A 24,877-nucleotide genomic window follows, 5' to 3' on the forward strand; every position below is an offset into this window, starting at 1 on the left:
AAAGCCAGGCGACCGCCTGTTCTCAAAGTTGGAAGGACTTTCTCAGAAAAGGTATTCCTACATGATTCTACTTTTCTATATGAAGTTTTCCAACGTTTACTTTTACGGGTCGATTTTCACTAGCAGTTATAAACCATGGATTCGACACAGTGAGCAGGGAACATGGGAAAGTCACGCGTCCTAGAGACATTATCAATCACTGAGACATTTTTTACTTCAAATCTTGGAGACGGAGAGCTGATGAGTTCGAAAGAGAACATATACACAATGGCATTGGCCTTAGTTATGGCTATTTCTCCTTCCATAATGCCGAGCTGGGGTTTCTTCATCATAGAAATATAAGCCGAACAACGAACCTAAGACTTTTTCGTTCATGGACTTACAAGGTTGTACTTGCAACCTGATGGCCTTGTGTACACGGGCAAGTTTCAGAAACTTTGATGTTGTTAAGCACTGATGACCCTCTGGCCGCGTATCAGAACAAAAGCTGACAGCCCTGGCGATTGCAAGTCTAATTCGGCTTTCTCGACTCGTTCATGTGACAGTGAGCCCGAATCCAATCCAAGAATCAGAATTCTGCAAGTGACTGACTCAGTGGCATACATAGCATGGTCCAAAGAATCTGTTGGCGCTTATTTCGCCCGCTTAACCCATCTGTGTTGGTTGGGTCGACGACCCAGGGTGTGCAGCTGAAACCAACAGGACAGGTCTGCGCCGCCCTCGCCCGCATGATCCCCCCACCGCGAGGGCGCTTTTGCTTTACCAGAATAGATATCTCCAACGGAATCAGTCTCTGTAATAGGATACAAAACCGCAATGAGGCTATGTCTTTCGGGCTAGCGTGAATGGGACGGCTTGGGAGGAATGGAGCACCAACTTATTTGAAGAGGCGGGCAGCACGCTCACCTGGCTAAAGCGCCCGATTTCGCAGCTTTTCGTGGTTCTTTCCTGTCACCGCCGAGTTCTAAAAGATGTCAAGAGTTGTGAGTTCTTCTCCTCGAAACCCCAATATCAATCCTTTCCGTCAAGAAGCCCACTCAGTTAACGTTGGAATACTACCATCAGCGATCCTCGGCCACGGCCGGTCCCCCAAGGACCACGGCTTCTGAACCCCCGCCTTGGGCCGTATTGTTTCCCCAGGAACAAGTACTCTCAGGTTCTCCGCCAGTTTCATTTCCAAACAGGCACCAGTCAGTAGCAGCATCGACGACGTCTCGAGGATCGTCTGCACCAATTTTCACTCCTGAGTCGAGTCGCTCTCCATCTATCGTCAGAAGTGACACCTTGTTTCCGGAACCAATATTGCCGAGACGAGTGTCTCCAGATGAGCCTATTCCATCAGTTGAGACTGAGGCATGGACAGAGTCTCCAATATCTGGAGCGTCGATCCCTCGTACACCGAATACTCGCCCAGGGGCTGCTCGAGCATCAACCTCCCCGCTGACATCAGCTCCGCACTCTCCACTCTCCTATAGGGCTGCCGATAGTCTCCCTGGAGAACGATATCCAGCGCGGGACTCCCCCGAAATTGGAAGCATCACTGATCGTCTGGATCGGCTGATTATCGAACGCCTCGATCGCACACCAGTAGATATGGGGTTGTCCGATATTAGAGCCGCACTGTCAAATCTGTTCGACGATGCTGGGCGACGGACTCCTCAACCAAGCAATCCTACGCCTGCTTTTAGGCAAAGCTCCTTGACCCCGCGCCCTCCTCGTCGATCGCGGGGACGTTCTGAAGCAGCCCTGGTGTATCATGATGTCAAGGACGAGGAGTTGCCAGAGAGTCGTTTCTACGACCCAGCGGTCCAAAATGCCATCAAGAACGCCAAGGCATTGATGACTCAGTTGGCAGGTGTTCTCGAAGACAGCCCTCTTCACATCAACCCCGATTCAACAATCAGACGACTGTATGGCCAAGCACTGGATCTGTCCCAATTTGAAGGACCTTCGACGCGGACTGTTGGGTTTGTTGGAGATTCCGGCGTTGGTGAGCGTCTAGTACTGTGATCGAAGAGACCTTATCTTACGAGCACAGGTAAAAGTAGCGTCTTGAATTCCCTTCTGGATCAAAAGAACCTCGCTAGAACAGTAGGTTATGGAAGACCTTGCGTAGCATCGCAGCCGTCGGTTAACGTATGCTAGAGCAATAGCGGGGCCGCATGCACCTGCGTTGTTACCGAGTATCACCATAAGGACGGGGATGCTTTCACTATTGACGTGGAATTATTCAGTCAGGATGAGCTCATGGATCAGATGAAGGAACTGCTTCAATCGTATCGAATGTTTCACCTGAACGCGGGAGAATTGAGGAGAAATGATGAGGCGGCAACAGTTGTCGATATTGAAGAGCAAGCAAACGTCGCTCGGGACACTTTCCGGTCCCTGTTCCGCGGTCAGCTGGCGAGCGAAGACTTCCTTATCAATGAGGAGGAAGCCACTGTTCTAAGAACCTTTCATTCCTGGCTGCGGAGAGTGGACCTACCGCTTGAAGGAAGACATGAGAAGCCTTCGCGGGATAGTTGCGCTGCTTTCCTGATGTATCTGACATCCGAATCGGTAGATACACGAACGCCAGCTGTTTGGCCTTTCGTCCGTAAGATCAAGTAAGTCTTACCTCACTTCAGAGGTCGTATAGTGAAGTCTTTTAACAGAAAGAACCAGGGTATTTTTGCCCTCACATATTCTGAGTAAGGGTCTAATCCTCGTCGACCTTCCTGGTAAGGTGCAGCATCCTTTGTTACGGCCCAAATATCCCTAATATATGACTCTCAGGACTGCGTGACTCCAACTCGGCACGGAGACTTATCACCGAAAGATATCTGGTCGAATATGATGAGATTTTTGCCATATGCAACATTGGGCGGGCAACTACAGATGTCGGTGTGGAAAGTGTCTTTGAACTTGCGCAACAGGCAGGGTTGTCCAAAGTTGGGATCGTCTGCACAAAGTCTGATGTGAGCACGTTTTAGAATCTCCAGTTTCCCACCTTTTTATAATGTTTCTGCGGTTTGCTGACCACTGAGCCACAGGACATTCGAGTTGAAGAAGCCATGAAAGATTGGCGAGGCCGACACGCAGATCGTATCCAGCAACTGAGCAATGCAGTTTCAACCACTGAGGCAGACATTGAGAATATCAATCTTGACCTGGCGGAAATTGACGAGTTGGAGATGACGGAACTGACAGACGAGGAACAAAGAGAATCGATTCGACTCCACAACGAACAGAGGCGAACCAAGTGAGACCCATCTGCACAGAGGCTTTTGCGTATCGCTAACTCGCATTGGCTGAACAGTGCGGTTTTGAAGAAGAATTTATTCGAGTAAGTTACGCGGCTTCAAAATTGTCGAATAAGTACACAAAACTTGGCCTCAGTGCAAGCTGACATGTCATCCTTCACAATAGACTAAAAGAGTATCTGATAAAGACCCGCAATGCCATTGTCACCAGGCAACTTCGAACAGCTTACGAAGACAAGATTGCAGGCGGAAACCTGGCGGTGTTCTGCGTTAGCAACATCCTATACTGGGATGAACGACATAAGCCGAGAGACGTGGCCCTCCCATCACTGCAGCTCAGCGGTATCCTTGCTCTACGAAAGCACTGCCTCGGCATCATTGCGGACAGTCAGTTGAGTATTGCCAAGCGAAATATCGATAACGACATTCCCGCTATGCTTGGAGAAGCTGCATTGTGGGTTGAGTCTGGTGCAGGAAGCACCGGTGCTGAACAAAAGCTCCATATTCGCGACACGCTGAATTTGATCGAGTCTCGGTTGAAGAGGGTCAGAGAATCCGCAAGACAATGACACAATGTCTCTTTACCTTTGGAGTTTTTGACTGATAGTGGGTAATCAGGACTTGACAAGAAGGAACTCAGATCTCAGCCTCGTTGGGACGTCGATCAAAGATGACTTCAGGATACGAATCTATGATAGTATGTGGTCTACCTGCTCCTCAGACGATCAATCTGTCTGACTTCGAATGTTTAAGATCGACGCAACAATACATGGATGACTGCAGCGGCGAATGCCGCCTTGGAATGGGATCCTGTACGTCGCCTGAGTTGTTTCCACATGTGTCTAGCTAATTAGATTTCAGTGGGCGCCTGGTAGGTCAAAGTTTGCAAGTGATGCCTCGTGACTTTTTGCTCAAAACTGTTTGAAGGGACCTATTCAGCGTTCTGTCGCAATTTCGGGAACCATCGTACCAGAATTGCCGGCTGGCATGATTGGAATCAGGAGTTGATTTGCACCATGGCTAGAGATGTGACGCCTCAGTGGGATTCGGTGTGCACATCTTGCAGGACCAGACTGGAGCAGAGCTGTCGTCTGATCCAGAGCCAGATGGACTGGGCACTGGAATTTCTTGGTGAGGAACTTCCAATCCCATACTGGGATCACTCCGCTAATGTTAGTCAGAAAATGAGCTTGAGCTTTTTCCTGGAGTCACCGATCTCCTTCAGGAAACTTTGATCTGCCACAAGAATATCATGGAGTCCCAAGTAGAGGATCTCACGGATAAAACCGGCGCTGACTTGAAGTAAGCAGCTCAATCTTCTGAGAAAGGTCTCAAACTCACCTTCGAGATAGCTCGCTACGTATTGACGTACTTACCGGCATTCGAACGTCCATACTTGGTCAAGCGATGGAGACCCCTTACAGGAGGTGTAACGCGGAATATGATAAGTTGAGATCATACAGCCCACATCTTGGAGTATGTTGTTAATCGCAGTGAATGTAGGAGGAGGGAGTGATGGGAGACGTAAAGACATTATCCGCAATGCTGTTGATCGCGTGGATCTATTTGAGAACCACATGATTGAGTTCAAGAGCAGAATGAGGCTTTTAGCGGATAACGTACAAACCGAGCTACAAGCTATCGTCCGTGATGGGTTGGCTGCGATTACGTCGGTTCTTGACCTGATCAGGAATGACAATGTTGCGACAGAAAGCGAGGAGAACCCCGAGTTGAGACGCCGCTTGGAACAAGAGATCGCCACGATCAAGGAACGGATGAGACGGATCATGGATATCATGGAGTGATTGGTTTACCGTGTATGAAGAGAAGTACTTATGGCTATTATTTCGATTCATCTGTCAATGTCCGTGATGAAATTTTATGAAGTGGCTCGGTTCCAGGAAAGAGCCTGATGATGTGTCTATTCCGATCATTCAACACGAAAATGCCGCCAATCTCAAAGCAGCCACAATCATATTATGAGACTTAGCGTCAGGGAATTGGAAGACAGCGAAGCCAGCCTCAGCCCGGGTGGGGCATGACTGGCCATCAGTGAACGGAAACACCGCGGCGGGAAAAGTTACATACATTCTGCACATATGCCTAATTCACCCTGCTCACCCTCACTCATCTAGGTCGCCAGACCTGGGGGCGGCGAATGATCCGGCCACACGTTAACACCAGAGTGGCGAGCGGTAGAGTTTAGATCGGATGAAGATCCAATTGGAAGTAAAATACCAGGCAGTGGATCACAGGCATCCCAGGGAGACCTCGACCGAGAAGTCCTCCATATATATTAAAATTGTGTGTCATGTGAACTAGATCACGATGCGACGGTACTGTCGGTAACGCGGCGAGCATTTCCGTTCTCTGGGTCGGCCTCTGGTCAGCGAGTAACTCAGCTCTTAGATCTGTCATAGCCCTTCGTGCTGAAGCAAGTGTTATTTAGCTCAGTTATTGAAGGCCGAATCCGAATGGGTGGGTTGTAGGTTATGATCTTAGAACTCTATGGGAATGACACGTAAGGGAAACGGCTTAGGAGGAAGTTTTGGCCCAGTTTCCTCCAGCTTATGTTGCCCACGGAGATTGGTAGGCCTAGCAAATGATAAAAAAATTACTGGCAGCGAGAGCATTGAGAAAAAGACGTGGTGATATTGCTGCAGTGAGCGCTCGTAACCAGATGAAAGCAGAAAATTGAGATTTGCCAAGGCTCTGGTATCCATGGTGGTGGTATCGCGGAAAGCTTGGCGGCAGGGTTCAGAAAGGGATGTGTGAAGTTCGGCCCTCATCTTTTTTCTCGTATCGCACCACATAAAGCAGTCTTCAGACGGCGTTAATTACCAGGTACGCCAGGATGGGCATATGAGTTCGAAGATGTATCCCGTGGGGAGTTGAAAAGTTCACCTAGAATCTTTGGCCAGACAATCACAGGCCCAGTAGGGAAGGTCGTCGTGAAACGGGCGCTTGGTGTTGACTGATAACGAAAGCTGACAACATCCGACTTTTTCTGCCAAACTCCGTGGTGTCAGTTTTCGCTCGGGTCAAGCTAGGAGGTTTTTCTCTAGCGGCAAACAAACGTGGGGAGCGCTCGAGAGCCAGAATGAGTCTTTTGCCTCTCAAAACCTCTCTCTTGGTCTTCCAAGCACGGTTGGTTATGTGACCAAAGCATGGATGCCGCTGGTCCGGACTCCGCACATTTGACAAAGGTCGCCCGTGAGCTTAAGTGGATGCCCCCATTCTGTAAGTGATATCGTGTGGACGAAGCTCATGGGGAGGGTGTCCGACCATTCCTTGTCTGGATCCGTTGTTAACAAAGTCGGCCGAAGTCTTAATCCTATTAAGCCATATGCGGGTGATAGCCTCAAATATCCTTGGGTCTGCACAGAGAGATTGTGGGGCGTTTGGAAAGGAGGGAGCCCAGCCTGGAAAGACAGACTTCAACCCCTCTCCCTGACATGGAATGTCGGGCCATGTTACAGAAGACGCTCCTGGGGGAACTATCGGGGATGAGCTCAGTTGGAAACGCCAAGTAAGTATTTGATGGAAATACCAAGAACTGTGTGATTGCCAGTTCTCCATTCTCAAGATCATTGCTTCTGACGGAGCGTCCGTTGACAGTCTAAAAATTTCAGGTGATGGGTACCATCATACGGTGAGCTGGGCAAACATGTCCATTTCCAATGCCCACAAGGCGGCGGGAAGAGAACGATTCGCCCGGCTGCCTGTGGGTTCCGGAGAGAAGCCGGATTGACATCCAGCATAGCCTCAGAAACGGACCCTCGGATGGAGGAAAAGCGGGAGATAACCCCAAATGCCCCTGAACTTTGAAGTGAGGAAAGGCAACAGGTAGGTCCCAAGGGCTGGGCACGTGGGAAGCGTGAATGTTAGTCCTAAGTACCTTATTATTAAAGAAAGTTAATTCTTTCTAAGTTATAAGTATAAGAATATAGTTTTAATAAAATAATATAATACCTACTTAATACTTAAATTAAGATACTTTTTTAAGCTTATTATAAAAAAAAGATAATTATATTATTAACTACTTATTATTAAGGTTTATAAATAATATTATAGTTTAATTATAATAGTTTTATTTATAATAAGTAAAAGGTCTAATTATAAGTCCTTTATAAACTTTTATTTAAGAGCTATAAAAGCTTTTAAATATATTAAGTTAAAATACTTATTAAAATATTAATAACTAAACTAATTTTATAATAACGGCCTTAATAAAAGAATTAAGAGATGTGTTGGATTACGAGGCAGAAAAGGGGCCCTATTAGGTAGTTAGGTAGGGGTGGTAGGTAGGCAGTCTGGGCCCGTGCAGACGGACCCTTCTACCTACCTATACCTACTAAGGGACCGCGGGCTCTGCCCACGATCTTCCCCTCTTATATATACGTAATAGACCTATACTAACTTATTAACCTAGTTACGACCTAAAAAGTCTTACCTACTTACGTATATACTAACACTAATTAGTAGTTAAATTATATATATATTTCTACTATAAGTTAGTAAGGATATAACTATAAAAGAGATAGCCTCGACCTACCTTACTAACTATTCCGACTTATTAACTTAGTTCTATCTATTTAACTAACGATAAGCGGCCTAGTCTATACTACCTTAGCTCTCCTCTACTACTACTAGCTAACGACTAATTAATTAATTACGGGTTATTAAGAGCGCGCTTTATTACGTACGATCTCTTTTATTAAAACTACTACTATAAAAAAATTAACTACTTTATTATTACTATTAACCTTGCTTTTATTATTAATATTATTTTTACTAGCCTTATTACTATTACTAACTTCCCTCTAATTAAACCGCTCGTAGAGGAATCTATTTTAAATATATTATAACTAAGCGCTATTTTAAATTAGTGTTACGAAGGTAACTTTGTTTACCTTATTATTCGCCTTATTATGAATATTACGTAAGCAACCTATATACCATATTAATCTACGATTTCTGTAGATTATTATAGGTATTGATTATGTAAGCAATACTGCTTATATAAGCTTACGTGAGCAATGGAAAGTACTGGAAGGTAACTGAATAATCTGGAATTTACTCGAGGCGGAATTACGTACTACGATTACGCATTCACTTACGTATACGCTTATTAATTATATCATAATTAATAAGCAATGGAATATTCTAGTAGGAGGTTTTTATGCCTATATATAGGCGTGTATTTACCTACTTAGACCTTTCGTTAAGCAAGCAACTTCTCATATAGTAATTCAACTATATCACTCTCTTTACTACAAAAACCTCTTTTATATACGCTTATTTCCCCTATATTCATATATTCTTGCTTCTATATGAATATTCACTTTTCATATTCTGTATAAGAATATCCCGCATTACCTCGTTAAAGCTATACGTGCTAGAATTAGTAATAAACGAGAGGAGATTAACTACTAAGAAATTAATTTAATAATCGTTAGCGTATTAGTGCTTAATAATAATAAAACCTTCGGAATTATAAATACGTTAATAATAAATCTCTTGCTAATAGCGAAGTATTCCGAGATACTAAGGAAAGGAAAAGATCTTAATAATAGTAGTAGTAGGGATCTATTTTATACTACTAATAAATCTACCTCTTTCTAACCTAACGGAAGCTCCGAGACCAGACCAGCAAAATAAAGTACGAGAAGTGCTAAAAGGAATTACTAATTAGTAGCTGACGGAATCCTCTATTTACTACTAGAAGTACGGTTATAAAAGGCCTTTCTTCCCTTTTTACGACCTTCTGCCGACCTTAGTAACCTTCTATCTATACTCCTCGTCTTTAGAGCTTTTCTACGCACTTCTAATAAATCTCCACCGTCGCTAAATATGACTTAACGTGTAGAGGTAGTTAAGAAAGTAATAAAAGAAGTCCGCAGACTTTATATTAGTAAGTAAGTAAGCGAGGCACTAGCTACTCAAAACGGACTAAATATCTCCTATACTATTAATTTATTACTATAGTTAGACGTTAAAGTCTAGTGAGAAAGTAAGGGATAAAAAGGCCTATTTAAGCTCGTCTTAATAAATAGTACTACTTACGTAATAAAATTGCTTTATGGCTTAATAAGCTTCCGGGCTACTATAGTTAAACCCTAGTACTTAGAAGAGGTTAACCCCGAGCTACTAGTTACGATAATAAAGCACGTTAACTACTTACTAATCCCCGTAATTAACTAATTAACTAATAATAGCGCCGCTATAAACGAAGTTCTTAATAAGATCGTTATTATAATTAACGACGACCCTCTATTATAGAATAAAAAAACTAAAAAAATATTAATATAGCGCAGCCGCGGTAATATTTCTATAACTACGACCTATTTTATATTTAAAAAAGAGGTAAATCTTAAGCTAGTTACTAAGCTCTGTAATAAGGGTATTATTACTACCCTAAGAATACTTTTTATAAAATCTATTAATAAGGAGCTTTTAGGACTAGTAAAGAGAGGGGTAATTAAATTTATCTAACTTAGCCCTAAATATAAGGATATAAGGATATTTAAGTCTCGATTCGTTAATAAGATTAAGAACCTAAGACTTAACCCTATTAAAAAGTCTTATTTAGTTATATAGGGGTATAATAACGAGGGGAAAAAAGAGATCCTCACGTAGTTATTAATAATTTAAAGAACTAGTTAATGTCTAATCCTCGCCCTAACCCCGACCCTAATTTAAGAAGGCCACGTTATTTAGCTACGAAATATTACTTAAGTATATATATAATCGAGCTAACCTTTTTATTATAAGGTTTTTATTTAATTACTAGCTCGGATTCGTTATTTATACCCTAAGGGTACTATTTTATATGTTATATAGCTACTATACGGTCTTATAAAATCTAATACTTACTAATAAATAATATATAATAAGTATTATTTAAAGATACTCTAGATAATAATATCTACGTTCGATTTATACTTACTAATCTTAATAAGAGAAAGCGGATTATTTAGTATTATTAATATATAAACTAATAATACTATTAGACTATTAAATAAGATTTTTAATTAGAAAAAAGAAACCGAGCTTAAGCGCGCTAAGTTACTAACTAAACTAAAATAATAATTATTAACTAACGAGCTACTTATTTTTAATAGCGGGATTATTTTATTAAAAGGTATTAATATAGTACTTAGATAGAAGAACTAGGGGAAGAAGCTTAAGTAGGTTAACCCCTTAGTATTAGATACTAAATAATAATTTATTAAATAATAAGCTCGAGGTACTTATATCGTATTAATTTACTAACTAAAAATAGCTTTTAATACGTCGTTTACTACTTAATACTAAGTAGATCCGTCGTTTACTAACTACGCTACGCTAAACTATTATATTAAATAATAAATAGATTACTTAGACCGAGGGCTTATATTTATATTATTAAATCTAACTATAGCTAAACTCTTTGTTTTCGTAAATAGGTTATTTATAAATAACGCTAATTATACTTTATAACTAGGTTATATTATTATCTTTACGAATAAAAAATAGATTAACGAGAGCTTTATAATTAATAATAATATTATTTACTATAGTTTTACGAAGAGTAAAAAGATTACTTAGGGCGTATTAGCATTAGAGGTCTATAGAATAGTCGTAGGTATTAACGTTACCTATACTATCTTAACTACCCTAGACCTTATTACTAAATAACTCGACGTTCTAAAGATCCTTATTATAGTTTATATAGATTTATACTTATTATATAAATACCTCGTTAAGCTAGGTATTACGAAGGAAAAGCGCCTTATAATAGATATTATAATATTTAAGTAATTATACGAACGCTACGAGCTTTATAAGATCTATTAAATTAGTAGCGACGATAACTTAGCTAATAAGTTTATAAAGAGTATACTAAATAAGTCCCTCGAACGATTCGTTAGCAAAGGAATTATTATAGTTAAGATAGAAGGATAGGTAATACGTAATTAAAATAGTAATATATTATAAATAATAAGTTATTTAGCGAACGTATATACCTCTTAGGCTTCGGCTTAGAGAGAAACGTACGTATTCGGGGCGTAGTTAAACTAATAAAAAGCTCTTTTTTAACTATACTAAATTCGACGATTTCCGAGGAGTTTAGGTATTTAGATTATATATATTAAAGGATTAGGAAGTAATTAGAAAGAGGGGATATTAAAATTTCTATATAAATAATTATAACAGAAGCTATATTAAAATTTTAATATACGGCTTTAGGTATTTCTAAATAGAGGATTAACTATAGATTTTATTATTAGTTCTTATTAGCGGGGGACTTAGCCCCTATTCTAGCCTTTTTTATTATAAAAGTAGAAGACTACTAATATTAAATTACGAGGTAGAAAAGGGGCCCTATTAGGTAGTTAGGTAGGGGTAGTAAGTAGGTAGTCTAGGCCCGTGTAAACGGACCCTTCTACTTACCTATACCTACTAAGGGACCGCGGGCTCTACCTATAATCTTCCCCTCCTATATACACGCAATAAACCTATACTAACCTATTAACCTAGTCGCGACCCAAAAGGTCTAACCTGCCTACGTGTATACTAATAAGATAAATTAAAAAATAATATTAAAATCCTTATTAATATTAAGTATAATTTACGAAGCGTAGTAACGTAGCCGTAGAGTATTAATAATATATCCTACGCTAAAAAGGGTATTATTAGTACTAATAAGACGAATAGGGCCGTATATAGTACTAGCTTATTAATAAGCTATCGAAACTACGATTTTAATAATCTCTTAACGAGGGAGAGAGTAAAATAGAGGAAAGGATAGGTAAGAAAAGGGTTAAGGTTAAACAGTGCGGAATTCGAGGGCAGGGTAGCGTCTATATATACTGCGGCAATCCTCTAGTAATGCAAAACGATAGAGTTAAACAGTGGTGAATGTTGGTCCAATTACCTCGATAACAGGTGACCAGGATTCTTAGGAATAAGGAAAAGGCAGCAAGGGTAGGCGGGGCTGCTTCAGAACTTCAGATGACAGCCGCCAAACGTGCTGGTAGAACACTGTTGGCGACATGGGTGCTTCATAAGGTTAGGCATGGTTAGACAGACTCCCGGAGAACAGATCATAGGTCCTCGGTCTCGATCGCGGTGGGGCCGATGAATGGCGTTCGCTTCCGATGATACTCCAGTCTTAAGGAGAGTCCGTTCTGAACGACGACTGGATCGGTGAGTTCTTTTTCCTTGCAAGATTGTCATAGGAATAATGGAAAAACACCGCCCAAAAGAACGGTGTGCGGGGCAAAGTTCCCCTGGCAATTTTCGAAGAAGAGCCTTCGACTCTTGGCATTAATCAACATCCAGCACCGGACTGGGTTGTTAGCTGCGGCAATCCATCCCATTGTGCACACAAGAGTCTTGGCAACTCCGCCTTACAGACCACCACCAACAACAAGGCATTTGATGGAATGGACTCTTTTTTCGCGTTGATCCCATCCTCGCCGACAGACCACTGTTGTTGTGACCTCCGAGACAGGATGTCAGCAGGATCACGGTATCACCTTCGTTGGACACGCTTGATTCGTCTACTGCTCGGGAAGAGGCCAACTCAGAGGAGCCCCTTGCGCAAAGAACCTGGTCGTCGGGCTCCCAGATTCGTTACCACCTAGCTTAATCTCTTTTTGAGGTCGGAATTGCCGTCTCATTGGGTCGCCTCTGGCCGAACGCCGAAGAGATGAACAACTTACCGTCACACCGTCATCCGTGATCCGATCAAGTATTTCACATATCTGCAGGTACACCGTAGACTCAGGGCTTGGTGGCAATCTACAATATGGCAGAATCCTGTGATTCGACAGTGGAGGACGCTTCTTAAGTCAGGCTCCTTCGGGTTCAACTGAGCCCAGCAGTTTCATTACATGTACTGTGCCGCCCCTTACATGCCGTGTTGACAACAAGTGATTGCCAGGTACAGCATTCGACGGGACCAGAACACAACCAAGTTTCCAACGCAGACGCCGGTACGCGGGGCAAATCTCCAAAGTGACTCCATCAGCGACTACAAGCATCGAGCAGAAGCAACCATGCAGGCATCTCCCAGGCAAGCCTGTTTATATGTCCACCAATGATCCGAATCCCCGTGCGATCCGTCGTTTCTTCAGCCGCGGGTTTGGGGAACCCCCCCCTCAACTAGTCCTGACACAGGCAATACATGGCCCGTTTGCCTAGACTTTTATGATGAGTGGCCAAGTTGCGATAGGAATAGTGTGAGCTTTCCAGCCTTGGCAGAATTTGTGTGAACCAGGAACCTCTGTCTTGAGAAGGTTTGCATATAAGTCCTTGGGTTGTCCAGCCTATTCGTATCCAGTTCTTTCTGACCATCACTCTCACCTTCTTTCAACTTTAAACCAACTACTACATTCATTCTTTCTTTCTGCAAGTGTATATACTCTTGTTCATCATGCAATTCCTCAAGTTTGGCCTGGTGCCTTTGTTGGCCGCCCTTCCCGGCGCTCTCGCCTGCAACGGCTACACTGGCGGTGTTCCCAAGGCTACCGGTACCGTGACCTCCAAGTCTTACATCGAGATCAAGGCTGGTCAGGTCTATGACGGAAAGTGGCAGCGCTTCGACCGCGGCTCCGGTGCCTGCGGTGGCCAGTCCGAGGGTGGTGAGTAGCCAACGTTTTATCATACGCATACTAGCTGTGCCCGAGGGCAGGTACCTAACATGATTCCCTTCTCCAAGACTACAAGGACTCCGTCTTCTACATTCAGGCTGGCGGAACCCTGAAGAATGCCATCATTGGTAAGAACCAGGCTGAGGGTGTCCACTGCAATGGACACTGCACTCTTGAGTTCGTCTGGTTCGAGGACGTCTGCGAGGACGCCATCTCCATCAAGAACGACAAGGCCGGAACCCAGACTTGGATTGTCGGTGGTGGTGCGTACCACGCCTCTGACAAGGTCATTCAGCACAACGGCTGCGGTACCGTCAACGTGGTGAGTATCGATCGACTGCTCTTCGCTCTCAAATAAGCACTGCTAATAGTGATTTAAGATCAACTACTACGCCGAGGACTACGGCAAGCTCTACCGCTCTTGCGGAAACGTACGTTGATAATTCCTGGAATATATACCTCTTGTCTGGCAACAAAACCAGCTAACCATTCTTTCAACCTTCATAGTGCAAGACTCAGTGCAAGCGCAACGTCTACATGGAGGGCGTCACCGCCAAGAACGGCGGAGAGCTGGCCGGAATCAACCTGACCTACAAGGACACCGCCACCCTCAAGAATGTCTGCGCCGACACTAAGACTAAGTGCCAGATGTACAACGGCTGCGCTGGTGGATGCGAACCCTCCAAGGCTGGCACCTGCTCCGGCTAAGCACACAAGGCACGGTTTCTTGTAGACTTCATTGTTCATTGCCCCGGCGGCTGTAAGACCACACCGGGAACTTTGGAAAACTAAACATCGGGCTAGATCTAGTCCATTTTGACTTCTTGTACATATCTATACAAACACAACCGGGAGGCCACGTATATACTTGCACTATTCATTCCTCCAAGTAGTTGTAAAATTCACACTGACCATTGGAATGGAAAGTGTTGCCTCTGTTTCTCGAATAACTTCAGTTCGGCTCATCCAGGCTACTTAACTTTTGCAGGTACGACCCGAAACTCTTTGTGACTGTAAACCGTTGCTAGATTTCTCATTTGATGACTACCGATGTTTCACAATAGCTCCTCTCCGAGAGTAACTCAAAGTAAATTGGTAGGTTCAGACTTGCATCACTTGGCAATTCTTCTTGGCGTCGGCCTAGAACTTGCCAATTAGGCAGTCGGAAGTCCGCTGCCCACCGGCTTCCCCTATCTTCTAAACTTGTGAAGTGGCCTCACATTTGCAGCAGCGCGAGTTACAAACGCCGATGCGAGGTCATATTTTCTTTGGAGCTTGCAAAACTGATGGGCAGAATAGAGTCTGTAAATCGTCAAGACAGTGGCCTTGACCCACTTTCACTGACCATGAACTAGTTGGGCTTTTGCTCTGGAATCTACGTGTATAGAACTAAGACCTCTGTGTTGTGTAAAATTTATAGCTTTCTCTAGATTGAAGTAAACAGTGGAAATCAACACCCTTGGAGTGTATCCATCATTTGGAATGCTTAAAGACAGGAAGACTTGATCACGGAACTGATAAGACTAAGAGAAGACGGATCCCACACGCATGCGCGCAAAGCATTTACAAACCAACGCCTTTCATATTTGTGACCTTGCCTGTCTCCATAGCAAATTGCAATCCCAGTGAAGCAAGAGGAGTCTCTTCTTGTTCTGCTAAAGCGCGAAACGAATGCTTTCCGTAGATGCAGTCCCTTCCCATAATGCCCATGTCCGTTCCGTCCAATGCTCTTGTCAGTCTGAAGATGTGTGTTTCAATGATCTATCTCACTACATCGTCCATTTCCTCGCCCAGGGACCAGTGTCATAAACTGGCACGTGGTCTCTCAAGGTCTCTGAGGCGACGCTGGAATGGAGGCCTCAGGGACCGCACCTGTCAATCGACCGTCTTCAAGCGACAGAAGCATGAAGACTTGACAGGAACATCCGCCACGGCTAGAGCTAGCTGGAGCTGCGGCTTGAGGATCTTGGCCTCGTCAACCCTGCCCAACTTCATCAGACACTCGTAGAATCCGTGGAGTGCCCAAACATTGTTGGGGTGCCGCAGAGCCCGGGGCAAGGTTTCGTCAACTCCCAGGTCTGCACTATAGACAGCCGCTGCCTCCTCGACATGACCCTGCTCCAGCAGCAGCGCGCCGAGCGCGTGTCGTGCTGGTTGCATCCAGCCCCAAGGCTCATCGTAGGGCAAGGCGTCGTCTCTCTCCACGGCCTTGCGCAGATAGGCGAAAGCGACGTCGTAATCTTTCTTTCGGTACGCCAACTCTCCATCCAGCATAGCCTCGGCAATGGAGAGAATTGACAGGCAAGTATTGTTGAAGACTGAGCGCGATTCCGGTACCCGTTTAACTGCTTCGGCGAATAATACGCGCTGCTTTTCCGCCTCTTCAATTCGGCCCTGCACAGCGTAGGCTATACCCTTTGCATAATGTGTCATGGCGGTGGTTGAGCAGTAAAGCTTGGGGTCTCGCGGGAGTTCAAGAGCATGAATAGCTTCCCAACGTCCAAAGCGTATCAGAGCGTGCATTCGCATACCGAGAAAACCCTCGAGCCAGTCTGCCATTGGTGGTGACTCGACTCGTAGTAGATCTTCGGATATGGTCGACTCGAGCTCTTCCACCGTTATGAGGGCTACCCGGGACTGACCGCACAACATGGCGGCATATAGCCTGAAGTGGAAGTCATGAGACCGATACAGCGTGTAGAAGTTGAGAGGACCCTCGCGAGCGAGAAACTTAGAGTCGGCACGGATCGCGTCAGAGTTGGAAGCGATGGCGCGACGGTATTCTCCACATATAATGTCTAGATGCGTGGGCATATGCTCGAGATGCCCCGCGTCTGGGACAAGCCCGCGGAGATTATCAGCTATAGTCAGGGCAGCTTCCGGAGTTGGCGACATTTCCATCAGATGGATATATAAGTGAAGTAGGCCTGGATGTTGCAAAGAGCCTCTTAGCCTGAATGTGCGGTCCATCACGTCTTTGATCTCCAACGTCCTGGCGCCTGGCGTTGGCTTTCCAGTCCTGTAGTCCCACAACTTCCAAGGCGTGACGTTCATCGTGGCATCTGTCCACAAGGCGACCACATCGAGGTCATCGGGGTAGGCTTGAAGCACCGAGTCCATGGCTTGGGCATAATCCTCATTCCACTTAGAGCAATCTTCCGCCGGCTTCTCTTGCGGATAACGGCAAGACAGTGCATCGATGAGCGCAATCTCGACCGGCGTAGCCTTCCCTGAGTGGCTCTTTGCCTGCATGATCGTATGATGTGCGCGTTTGGTCGTATCGGCAAGGTCCTCTCCATCAAAGACCTTCCATGGCTTGTTATAGTTGGGCCCAAGGACGAATGCGAGCCCCCAATAAGCCATGGCGCAGAAGGGATCATACTCAATGGCTTTCCGGAAGCACCTCGCTGACTCCTCATGGTTGAAGGCATACGCCCACGTTAGGCCGCGGTTGAACCAGACCTGGGCATCTTGGCTTGAAGTACTCACGGCGCGATGGAATGTGCCGAGGTTGTACGCATAGGCGGTGTCGTTATATGAGCTGAGGGCAGACGATGTAGCCTTGCTTCTCATTTTGGCAGATGCTTGGCGCTAGCTGGCTGACGGGAGATCTTGCCTATATCAAATCGTACCGGTGAAAGCCCGGGGGTGCAAGAGCTGGGGGAGGAACGGGATGTTGGGGTGGGTGTCGATTGGTTGAGACAACTGCCGTCAATGATGTATTAGTAGACGCTCCGCGTCGGACTATCATTTCGCCGCCTGCGTAGTTTCCCCCCTCAATCCCACCGTTCCCGTTGTCCCACGTCGTGAACCTAAAAACCTTCCGCCCGGAAACATTGCTGAAACCCCGGTAAGTCAAAGCACTGATACGCACATATTCATCTGAACGCTTGCTTCTACGTGTTAGTGATAGTCGAAAGGTAGAGGAGTCTTGTGCATCTCACACGGGCTGTGGTGTAGCTTCCTGCTTCTATGACATGGTTGATAGCTTGGACGACTTCACGAGCCGAGCGAAACCGATCATGCGCTGCCACAACGGTCGGCTGAGGTGTCATAAGACGTGTCTCACGAACTAGATACTTTCCCGCTGTAGTGCCAAGCCACGACTGCCTTGAATCAATCCCGTATCGATACATTACAACATTTTGTCCGGAAACTTTTATTCCTCATAACGGCGGAAACATTTAAGTGAGCGGAGAGATCTGTGCTCAAATCGCTTAAATATTCAATAGTGTCGGATTAGAAGTCCAATTCGACCGCGGCATACAGCCGACTGCGCAGGGGCTAATTAGGGGCCCTATTTACGATTATCGTAGCTAGCCTAACCTACGGTTAGAACCTCCTTTTTATACCTACGTAGATATTTATATAGTTTAATTAATTTCTTTATTAACTATAGTTCGAACTAACTACTTTATAATAGGGATACTAATACTAATTAGTAATTAAATTTTATTATTATAGATTAATAAGGTATCTCGCTACGTAGAAGAGACGACCTTTTAATACTATATAGGATAGGAGATTTATACTAATTAACCTTATAGAAGTAAACGAAAAAAGAGGCGATTCTTAAATACCGTACGGAATTAAGTAATTATAGCCCTTTATTACTTATAAGAGGTCGACGTTTATTATATTAAACTATGTTAATTAACAGAACTACTTAAGTAACTAGCCTTTTACCGTCGCCCCGAGTAGCTTTTTTACTAAACGACTTTTCCGCAGCCGGCCCGCGATTAGAAATTAACTAAGTAATAAAAGGGATCGCTAATAAGCGATAATTACTTAACCGTAATTAAGCTACGAAAAAGACTGCCTAAAAAATATAAAATAGGGTACCGAGAGGCCGCAAAAGACAAGATCTCTAAGGTATCTAACCCTACTACGTACGAGTAATAAGTAAGCATTTTTAGTAATTTTTTTAAAATATACGATCTTATAAAAAGGAGGGCTTAATTTTATTAACTATACTTAACGGCCTATACGGTTCCTAATAGCCTATATAGCTCCTCTACGAGCCGCCCGACGTCTACTTTTAACTATTCTTATAAAATACCGCCCTAGAGGAGGTAGGTCGAGGAAAGAAGCTATTTAGAAATAATAGAGAGCACGAGGCTTAAGAGGCTAAAAGTATATAGGATAGCGGAAATTAGTAACTAATAAAGATCCCGAGACTAATTACTATATCTTCTTATAGTAATATAAACGTTTATTACTACTATTATAAAAAGGAACTACTAAAACCTACCCTTTTATATTAAACAAAAAGGAGGATCTTTATAAGTATAATAGCTAGCGATTTAGAAGGGTAATAGTAATCGCTAGAAATAATAAAAACAAGAATAGTAGCGAGATAGTAAAAAGAAGCGGGAATCTCCTAGACCTTAATAAATTCGTTAAGTAGCGAAAGTACGGATTTATTACGACCTGCGCAGAGATTAAATATATCCCTATTAAGATTAAATACGTTAGCGATTACTAATATAAATATAAGCTAGAGTACGACCCTTAGTAAGTTAGGGTAAGGAAGGAGAGGACGAAACCCGATCCTAAATAAAATCCTAATCCTTTATAAGTAAGTAAATATTAACCTAGACTATTAGGGGACGTAAATATATAAAATCGCGGATTAGCCTAACGGTAAGTAAATTAACGCGGTATTAATCTATTTAACTAAGGTTTATAAAAAAAAGGGGCTATAGGGGTAACCCCTATTTTATAAAATCGCAAACGACCTTAGCTATTAACTAGATAAATAGTTTACGAGTATAAGCCTAAGAATCGTAAAAGTAGTTAATAAATTCCTCTATAGGCGAGGGGTATTATTAGTATAATTATAATCGCGAGAGCTATACGAAATATTAATAACGATAATTATAAAGGAGGAATTCGTACTATAAAACTAAGTATAGGTCGATAGAGCGTATAATCGCTTTAACGAATTTAAAAAAAGGGTAAACGACCCAGATTTCCTCCCTATAATTACTAACGGAAATCTATTATTATAAAAGGATATACCGGGGCAAAATATAGTACTAGAAGTACGATAATTAATAATTCTACCTATTTCGATCTATAACTTATTACCGCTATTAATACGAAATTCGGCGCCGATTAGCTAATAAGAAAGGAGGTAAACGACCCAAAGTTATTAATAGTACGTAGCGACGTAGGGATCGCATATAGATATTAAAAATCTAGCGGCAAATACGAGGTAATTTATAGACCTTAAAAAGATCTTCCTAAAAGAGAAATTATACTCTAGGGGGAAATATAAGGTCTTATAAAAAACCTTAATAATGTTTTACGATTATTACGAAAAAGTCGGAATTAGGGAATATTAGTACTATTTAGTAATTAATATCGTACTCGTAAGTAAAGCCTCTAATTATTATTACAAAGCGGTACGTAATCTCGATCGAAACGACTTTTTTAATATAATTAATATAATCCGAAGCCACTTCGAGACCTATAATAAGAACCTAGAGCTCTGATTTAAGCTACGAGCAATTTCTTTCGTATCTATAGCTAGGATAATAGAGGGCAAATCGTAAGTAGAGATCCTTAAAGAGCTTATTAATCGAATCGATAAGCTAGTAAAAACCTAGCTAAATAAGGGGATAAACGAGCGGAAAGTTAGATATTTTTATATTATAATTTAGCATATACTAGAGGTAAAAATTACTTTATACTAAGTACTCAAAAACTACGAAACGCTCTACTCGAGGCTAAGATCTAGCTTTAATATTAAGGCGAGAATATTATACTAAACCTACCTCTAGGCATACGACGGCCCTTATTAATAACATTAGGTCGATCGAATATATAATAAAAAAGGAAAAGAGGCTAAATACGGTAATCGCTAATAAGGAGGCCTAGATTCGTTAAATAAGTAAAGATTTAACTTACGGGTAGGGTAATAAAAAAAGTAATACTATATTTATAAAAAGGATAGATATTAGTTAAGTAACTACTCTAAAAAAGAGCGTACTAAATCGTACGAATAGTATAAAAAGTCGAGGGTAGTAAATAGTAAAACTAGCCCTCGTTAGTTTAACTAATTCCTTATTATATATAAGGGTAGATCCGGGGGTATAGAACTTAGTAACGGTAGCTAAAGTAGCGGCTTAAAGTATATACCCCCTATAAGAGATTTAGAAAATAAGGAAGATTTTACCCCCTATACTAACGAATTAAATTATAATAAAATCAAAGATATTAACTACTCTTTTTTCGCCCCGTTAGCCTCCGGAGGATATACGAAGCTAAACGAATAGAGAGTAGTAGAAGCTCTTAATAAATAGGCTTTTATTTAGAAATAGTAAGAGAAGGTCCCTTAGAGGACGGATATAGAAGTAGCTAAAAAAGTAAATCTAATAGGGCCGAAGCTTATTATCTTAACGATTAAGGAGAAGACGCTATCTTTTTTAATATTTAAAAAAAAGGAATATAATACTAAGCATATTTAGGGGTAACTAGAGGGGTCCTTTTTATACTACTTAGATCCCTCGAATACTAAGCTCATATAGGCATTTTATACGAATAAAAAGTACGGCCTAAACGATTTTTATAGGATTATTTTAAATACTAGGGCATCGTAATAATTAACTAAAGGAAAAGGGTAATTCTAAGCGCTATAGAAGATCGCACTAGTAATGCTTAATATATTAACAGCGGGTATTATAAAAATTAGTTTCGGCCTAGGTAAGGAAATCGTCGCCCTAGGTATAGTAAAAGTAGAGATATACTTCGGAATAATAACTTTTTATATTTTACTTATTAATACCCTATTTCTCCTATATCTAAAAGACATAGATCGACTAAGTATTATATTTAATAATACGAGGAATAAAATCTTTAGTAGTAAGTACTTCGAAGTAGTCGAACGACGATAGGGGCATGCGTTTATAAAGCTTATTAATAATACGAAGTTAATTAATTACTTAATAAAAAGTAAGCTTAGAAGACTATATTAGAGATTCGGGTACCCGTTAGTTACGAGGCTATATAACCTCTTAAAGTAATTAAGTAATAATAATATCGAAATAGGGGCGCTAGAGTAGTTAACGAAAGTATATTACTAATACTAGATAAATACGCAGAGCCTACGCAGATTTAAGTTTAAATTACGTAATAAGCTTAACTTTAACTAGGAAATCGTCGTCGATATCTTTTATTTAAATAGTCGGCTAGTACTATATATAATTAACGTAGCTATATCTTTCTAAGTAAGGTAATTCCTCTAGGATCTATAAATAAAAATAGTGTGGGTAGCCCTGCGAAAAAGCTAAATCGATATATACTAGGGACTACTAGACGGTATTAGAACCGACGCTAGTATTAGCTTTAAGTTAATAGAATTTAGGGATAATACGACGGCCTACGGTATATAGCTAAAAGTCGTACCTATTAAAGCGCACTATAGTATTAAAAAGGTAGAGAGGGTATATTAGTAATTAAAAAGGGCGTTTAGAATTATTAAAGAGGAAAATCCGGATTCTATTAACGACGAATGCCTCTAAATAGTACTTAAATACTATAACGATACTATAGGGCCTAACGGACTTATACTAACGTTATTAATATTTAGAGCATATTTAAGAACGACCTTAGCCTCGCTACCGTCGCTAAGCATAAATTAACGAGCCTAAGTAGTTAAAAAAGTAATATAGGCACTGCGCGAGGTAAGTATAAAAAGGTAAATTAACGAGGTAATTACTACGCACAATAGGCCTAATATAGGGGATAATTTAGATATATTATTAAATTCGGATATACGAGTATAGTACGAAATTACTTAATAATAGGCTAGGCTATATAAGTTAATTTCCGTTAACGAGCGCTCTTATATAGTTACGAGAGATCGTAACTAGCTACTTAAAATATTAATTACGGTAGTTAGACCGTACTATATAGATCCTAACGAGGTAATTTCTAACTTATAAAAAGAAAAAGAGCTAGGGGAAACTATATAACCCGCAGTAGAGGCATAGGAAATTATCCTTAACAAAATCGTCGTAGTAATATTAATAGACGACGAGGAAGAGGATATTACCGAAAGGGTACTAATACTACTAGCGAGACGTTATAAAAGACTACGACGGCAAGCCCTAACGCGGCAATTTATTACTAGCAACGAGGTAATTAATACTTTTTATATAATAAAAGAGAAAGCTAATTTCGAGCTAGCGGTTAAACTATATAAGGAAGGTATAATTATAACTACTAAAAAGCCGTATAAGGGATTAGATCTTATCGAAGTAAATACTTTTTACGATCGAGGGGTTTATTAATTTATCTTATATAACTTAGAAAAATATATAAACCTCTATATATTTAAATTACGAATAGTTCGTAAGATTAAAAAAAAAGGAATACCCTAGCCGTATAAGAAGTCTAGATACGTAATTTAGGGGTACGGCGACGTTAAAAAGGTAACGCTATTTATATAATCGCTTACTATATAGCGCTATAGCTAACGATTAATAATAGTATTAATAATATCGTTACGGAAGAAGGGATACGAGATTTAGAGCCGTGATATTACCTAGGCCTATACCTAATCGGCCACAGGGCTTATAAAGAGAATCCTAGCCTATTTACCGAAGGAAATAGTTAGTAAATACCTAGAAGGCACGATTATTAAAGTGCTTAAGCTACTATATAGGCTCGTAAAATCGGGCACTTATTAGTAGGCTACTTACTACGATTTTTATATTAATTAACTATTAATAGTTACCTCTACGTACGACCCGTACTTACTAATTACGGAGTACGAAGGTAACTAATTTAGGATCGTTAGAATATAGACTAACGATATATTAGGCCTATTTAATATTAACTTTATAAAAAAGGATAATAAGGAGCTTTAAAAAGCGGGCTTCGTAATAAAACTAAAATAGGTCTTTATAATAAACACCCCCTTAGTATTTAATAACGAGATTCTTATAATTAAAGGGGAAACTGTTATTTTTTAATAAAAGGGGTAGGGCGAGAAGATTAACCTCGTTAATCCGAACGTAACTAACGTTAAGAAGTAATATAAAGCTAAGCTCGCGCAAGGGGTATATATTATAAGTATTTATTAACTTAAAATAATTTTTAACTACGCTAGGGTAGCGTAAGCTATAGATTTAACTAAATAAGACGTCGAGGTACTTAATAAGCAGCTTAAGTAGTAATAAATAAATCTCGATCGAGGTTTTATTTACTACCTAATCGACCTTACGACTAGTAAGCTCTACGTCTTTATTAATAGGTTATTTATAAATAATAACGACCTTACTTCGTAATTAGGGTATATTATTATCCTAGCTAACGAGAGTATAAGTAAGAGCGAATTTACTATATACGGTAATATAATCTACTACTCGTTAACTAAAAATAAGTAAGTAACAAGAAATGTATTAGCGTCGGAGGTCTATAATATAATTAATAGCGTTAACCTCTCCTACGCGATTTTAACGACGCTAAAAAAGATTACTAATCGAATTAGCCTTTTACCTATTCTAATAGTTATTTATATAAATTCTTACTTGCTATACGAATACCTTATTAAATTAGGAACAACGAAGGAAAAGAGGCTTATAATCGATATTATAGCCCTTAAGTAATTATATAAAAGGCACAAAATACTCGAGATCCGTTAGATTAATAGTAAAGATAACCTCGTAAACGCTTTTATAAAAGTAGTACTAAATAAGGGATTAGAGCAATTCGTAAGTAGCGGAAAAGTTACCGTACGAATAAAAAAATAGGTTATATAAAAAGAGTAAAAAAAAAGGGAAAAAGGAGACGACCTAATAGACGGGCCCGAGGTTAAATTATACCTCTAACTATAGCGGTTAAATTAATAAAAAAAAGAGAAAGTTAGTATTAGATTAGAAGTCTAATTCGACCGCGGTATATAGCCGACTATATAGGGGCTAATTAGGGGCCCTATTTACGATTATCGTAGCTAGCCTAACTTATAGTTAGAACCTCTTTTTTATA

At 41.2% G+C, this 24,877-nt stretch overlaps 3 protein-coding genes across 3 annotated transcripts; 2 read left to right on the forward strand and 1 right to left on the reverse strand.

Moving 5' to 3' along the window:
• Nucleotides 1–971: 971 nt before the first annotated feature.
• CLUP02_17649 (uncharacterized protein) lies at nt 972–5,232 on the forward strand (the record flags this gene model as incomplete). Its single annotated transcript, XM_049296557.1, has 16 exons — nt 972–983; nt 1,042–2,001; nt 2,146–2,606; nt 2,665–2,720; nt 2,776–2,957; nt 3,033–3,241; nt 3,299–3,325; nt 3,409–3,787; nt 3,861–3,939; nt 3,996–4,054; nt 4,104–4,113; nt 4,170–4,373; nt 4,424–4,544; nt 4,595–4,718; nt 4,829–5,043; nt 5,130–5,232. The coding sequence occupies 16 exons, from the start codon at nt 972–974 to the stop codon at nt 5,230–5,232; spliced, it is 3,201 nt and encodes a 1,066-aa protein (XP_049137781.1).
• An 8,433-nt stretch (nt 5,233–13,665) lies between these two features.
• Nucleotides 13,666–14,590, forward strand: CLUP02_17650 (pectate lyase C; the record flags this gene model as incomplete). Its single annotated transcript, XM_049296558.1, has 4 exons — nt 13,666–13,873; nt 13,951–14,204; nt 14,263–14,313; nt 14,390–14,590. 4 exons carry the CDS (start codon nt 13,666–13,668, stop codon nt 14,588–14,590), a joined length of 714 nt encoding a protein of 237 aa, XP_049137782.1.
• Nucleotides 14,591–15,757: 1,167 nt separating this feature from the next.
• CLUP02_17651 (TPR domain-containing protein) lies at nt 15,758–17,455 on the reverse strand (the record flags this gene model as incomplete). The annotated part of the gene is made up of 1 exon (XM_049296559.1): nt 15,758–17,455. One exon carries the CDS (start codon nt 17,453–17,455, stop codon nt 15,758–15,760), a length of 1,698 nt encoding a protein of 565 aa, XP_049137783.1.
• Between the last annotated feature and the right edge of the window lie 7,422 nt (nt 17,456–24,877).

Source organism: Colletotrichum lupini, chromosome 10, assembly GCF_023278565.1.
Source record: "Colletotrichum lupini chromosome 10, complete sequence".
NCBI classification, from domain to species: Eukaryota; Fungi; Ascomycota; class Sordariomycetes; order Glomerellales; family Glomerellaceae; genus Colletotrichum; species Colletotrichum lupini.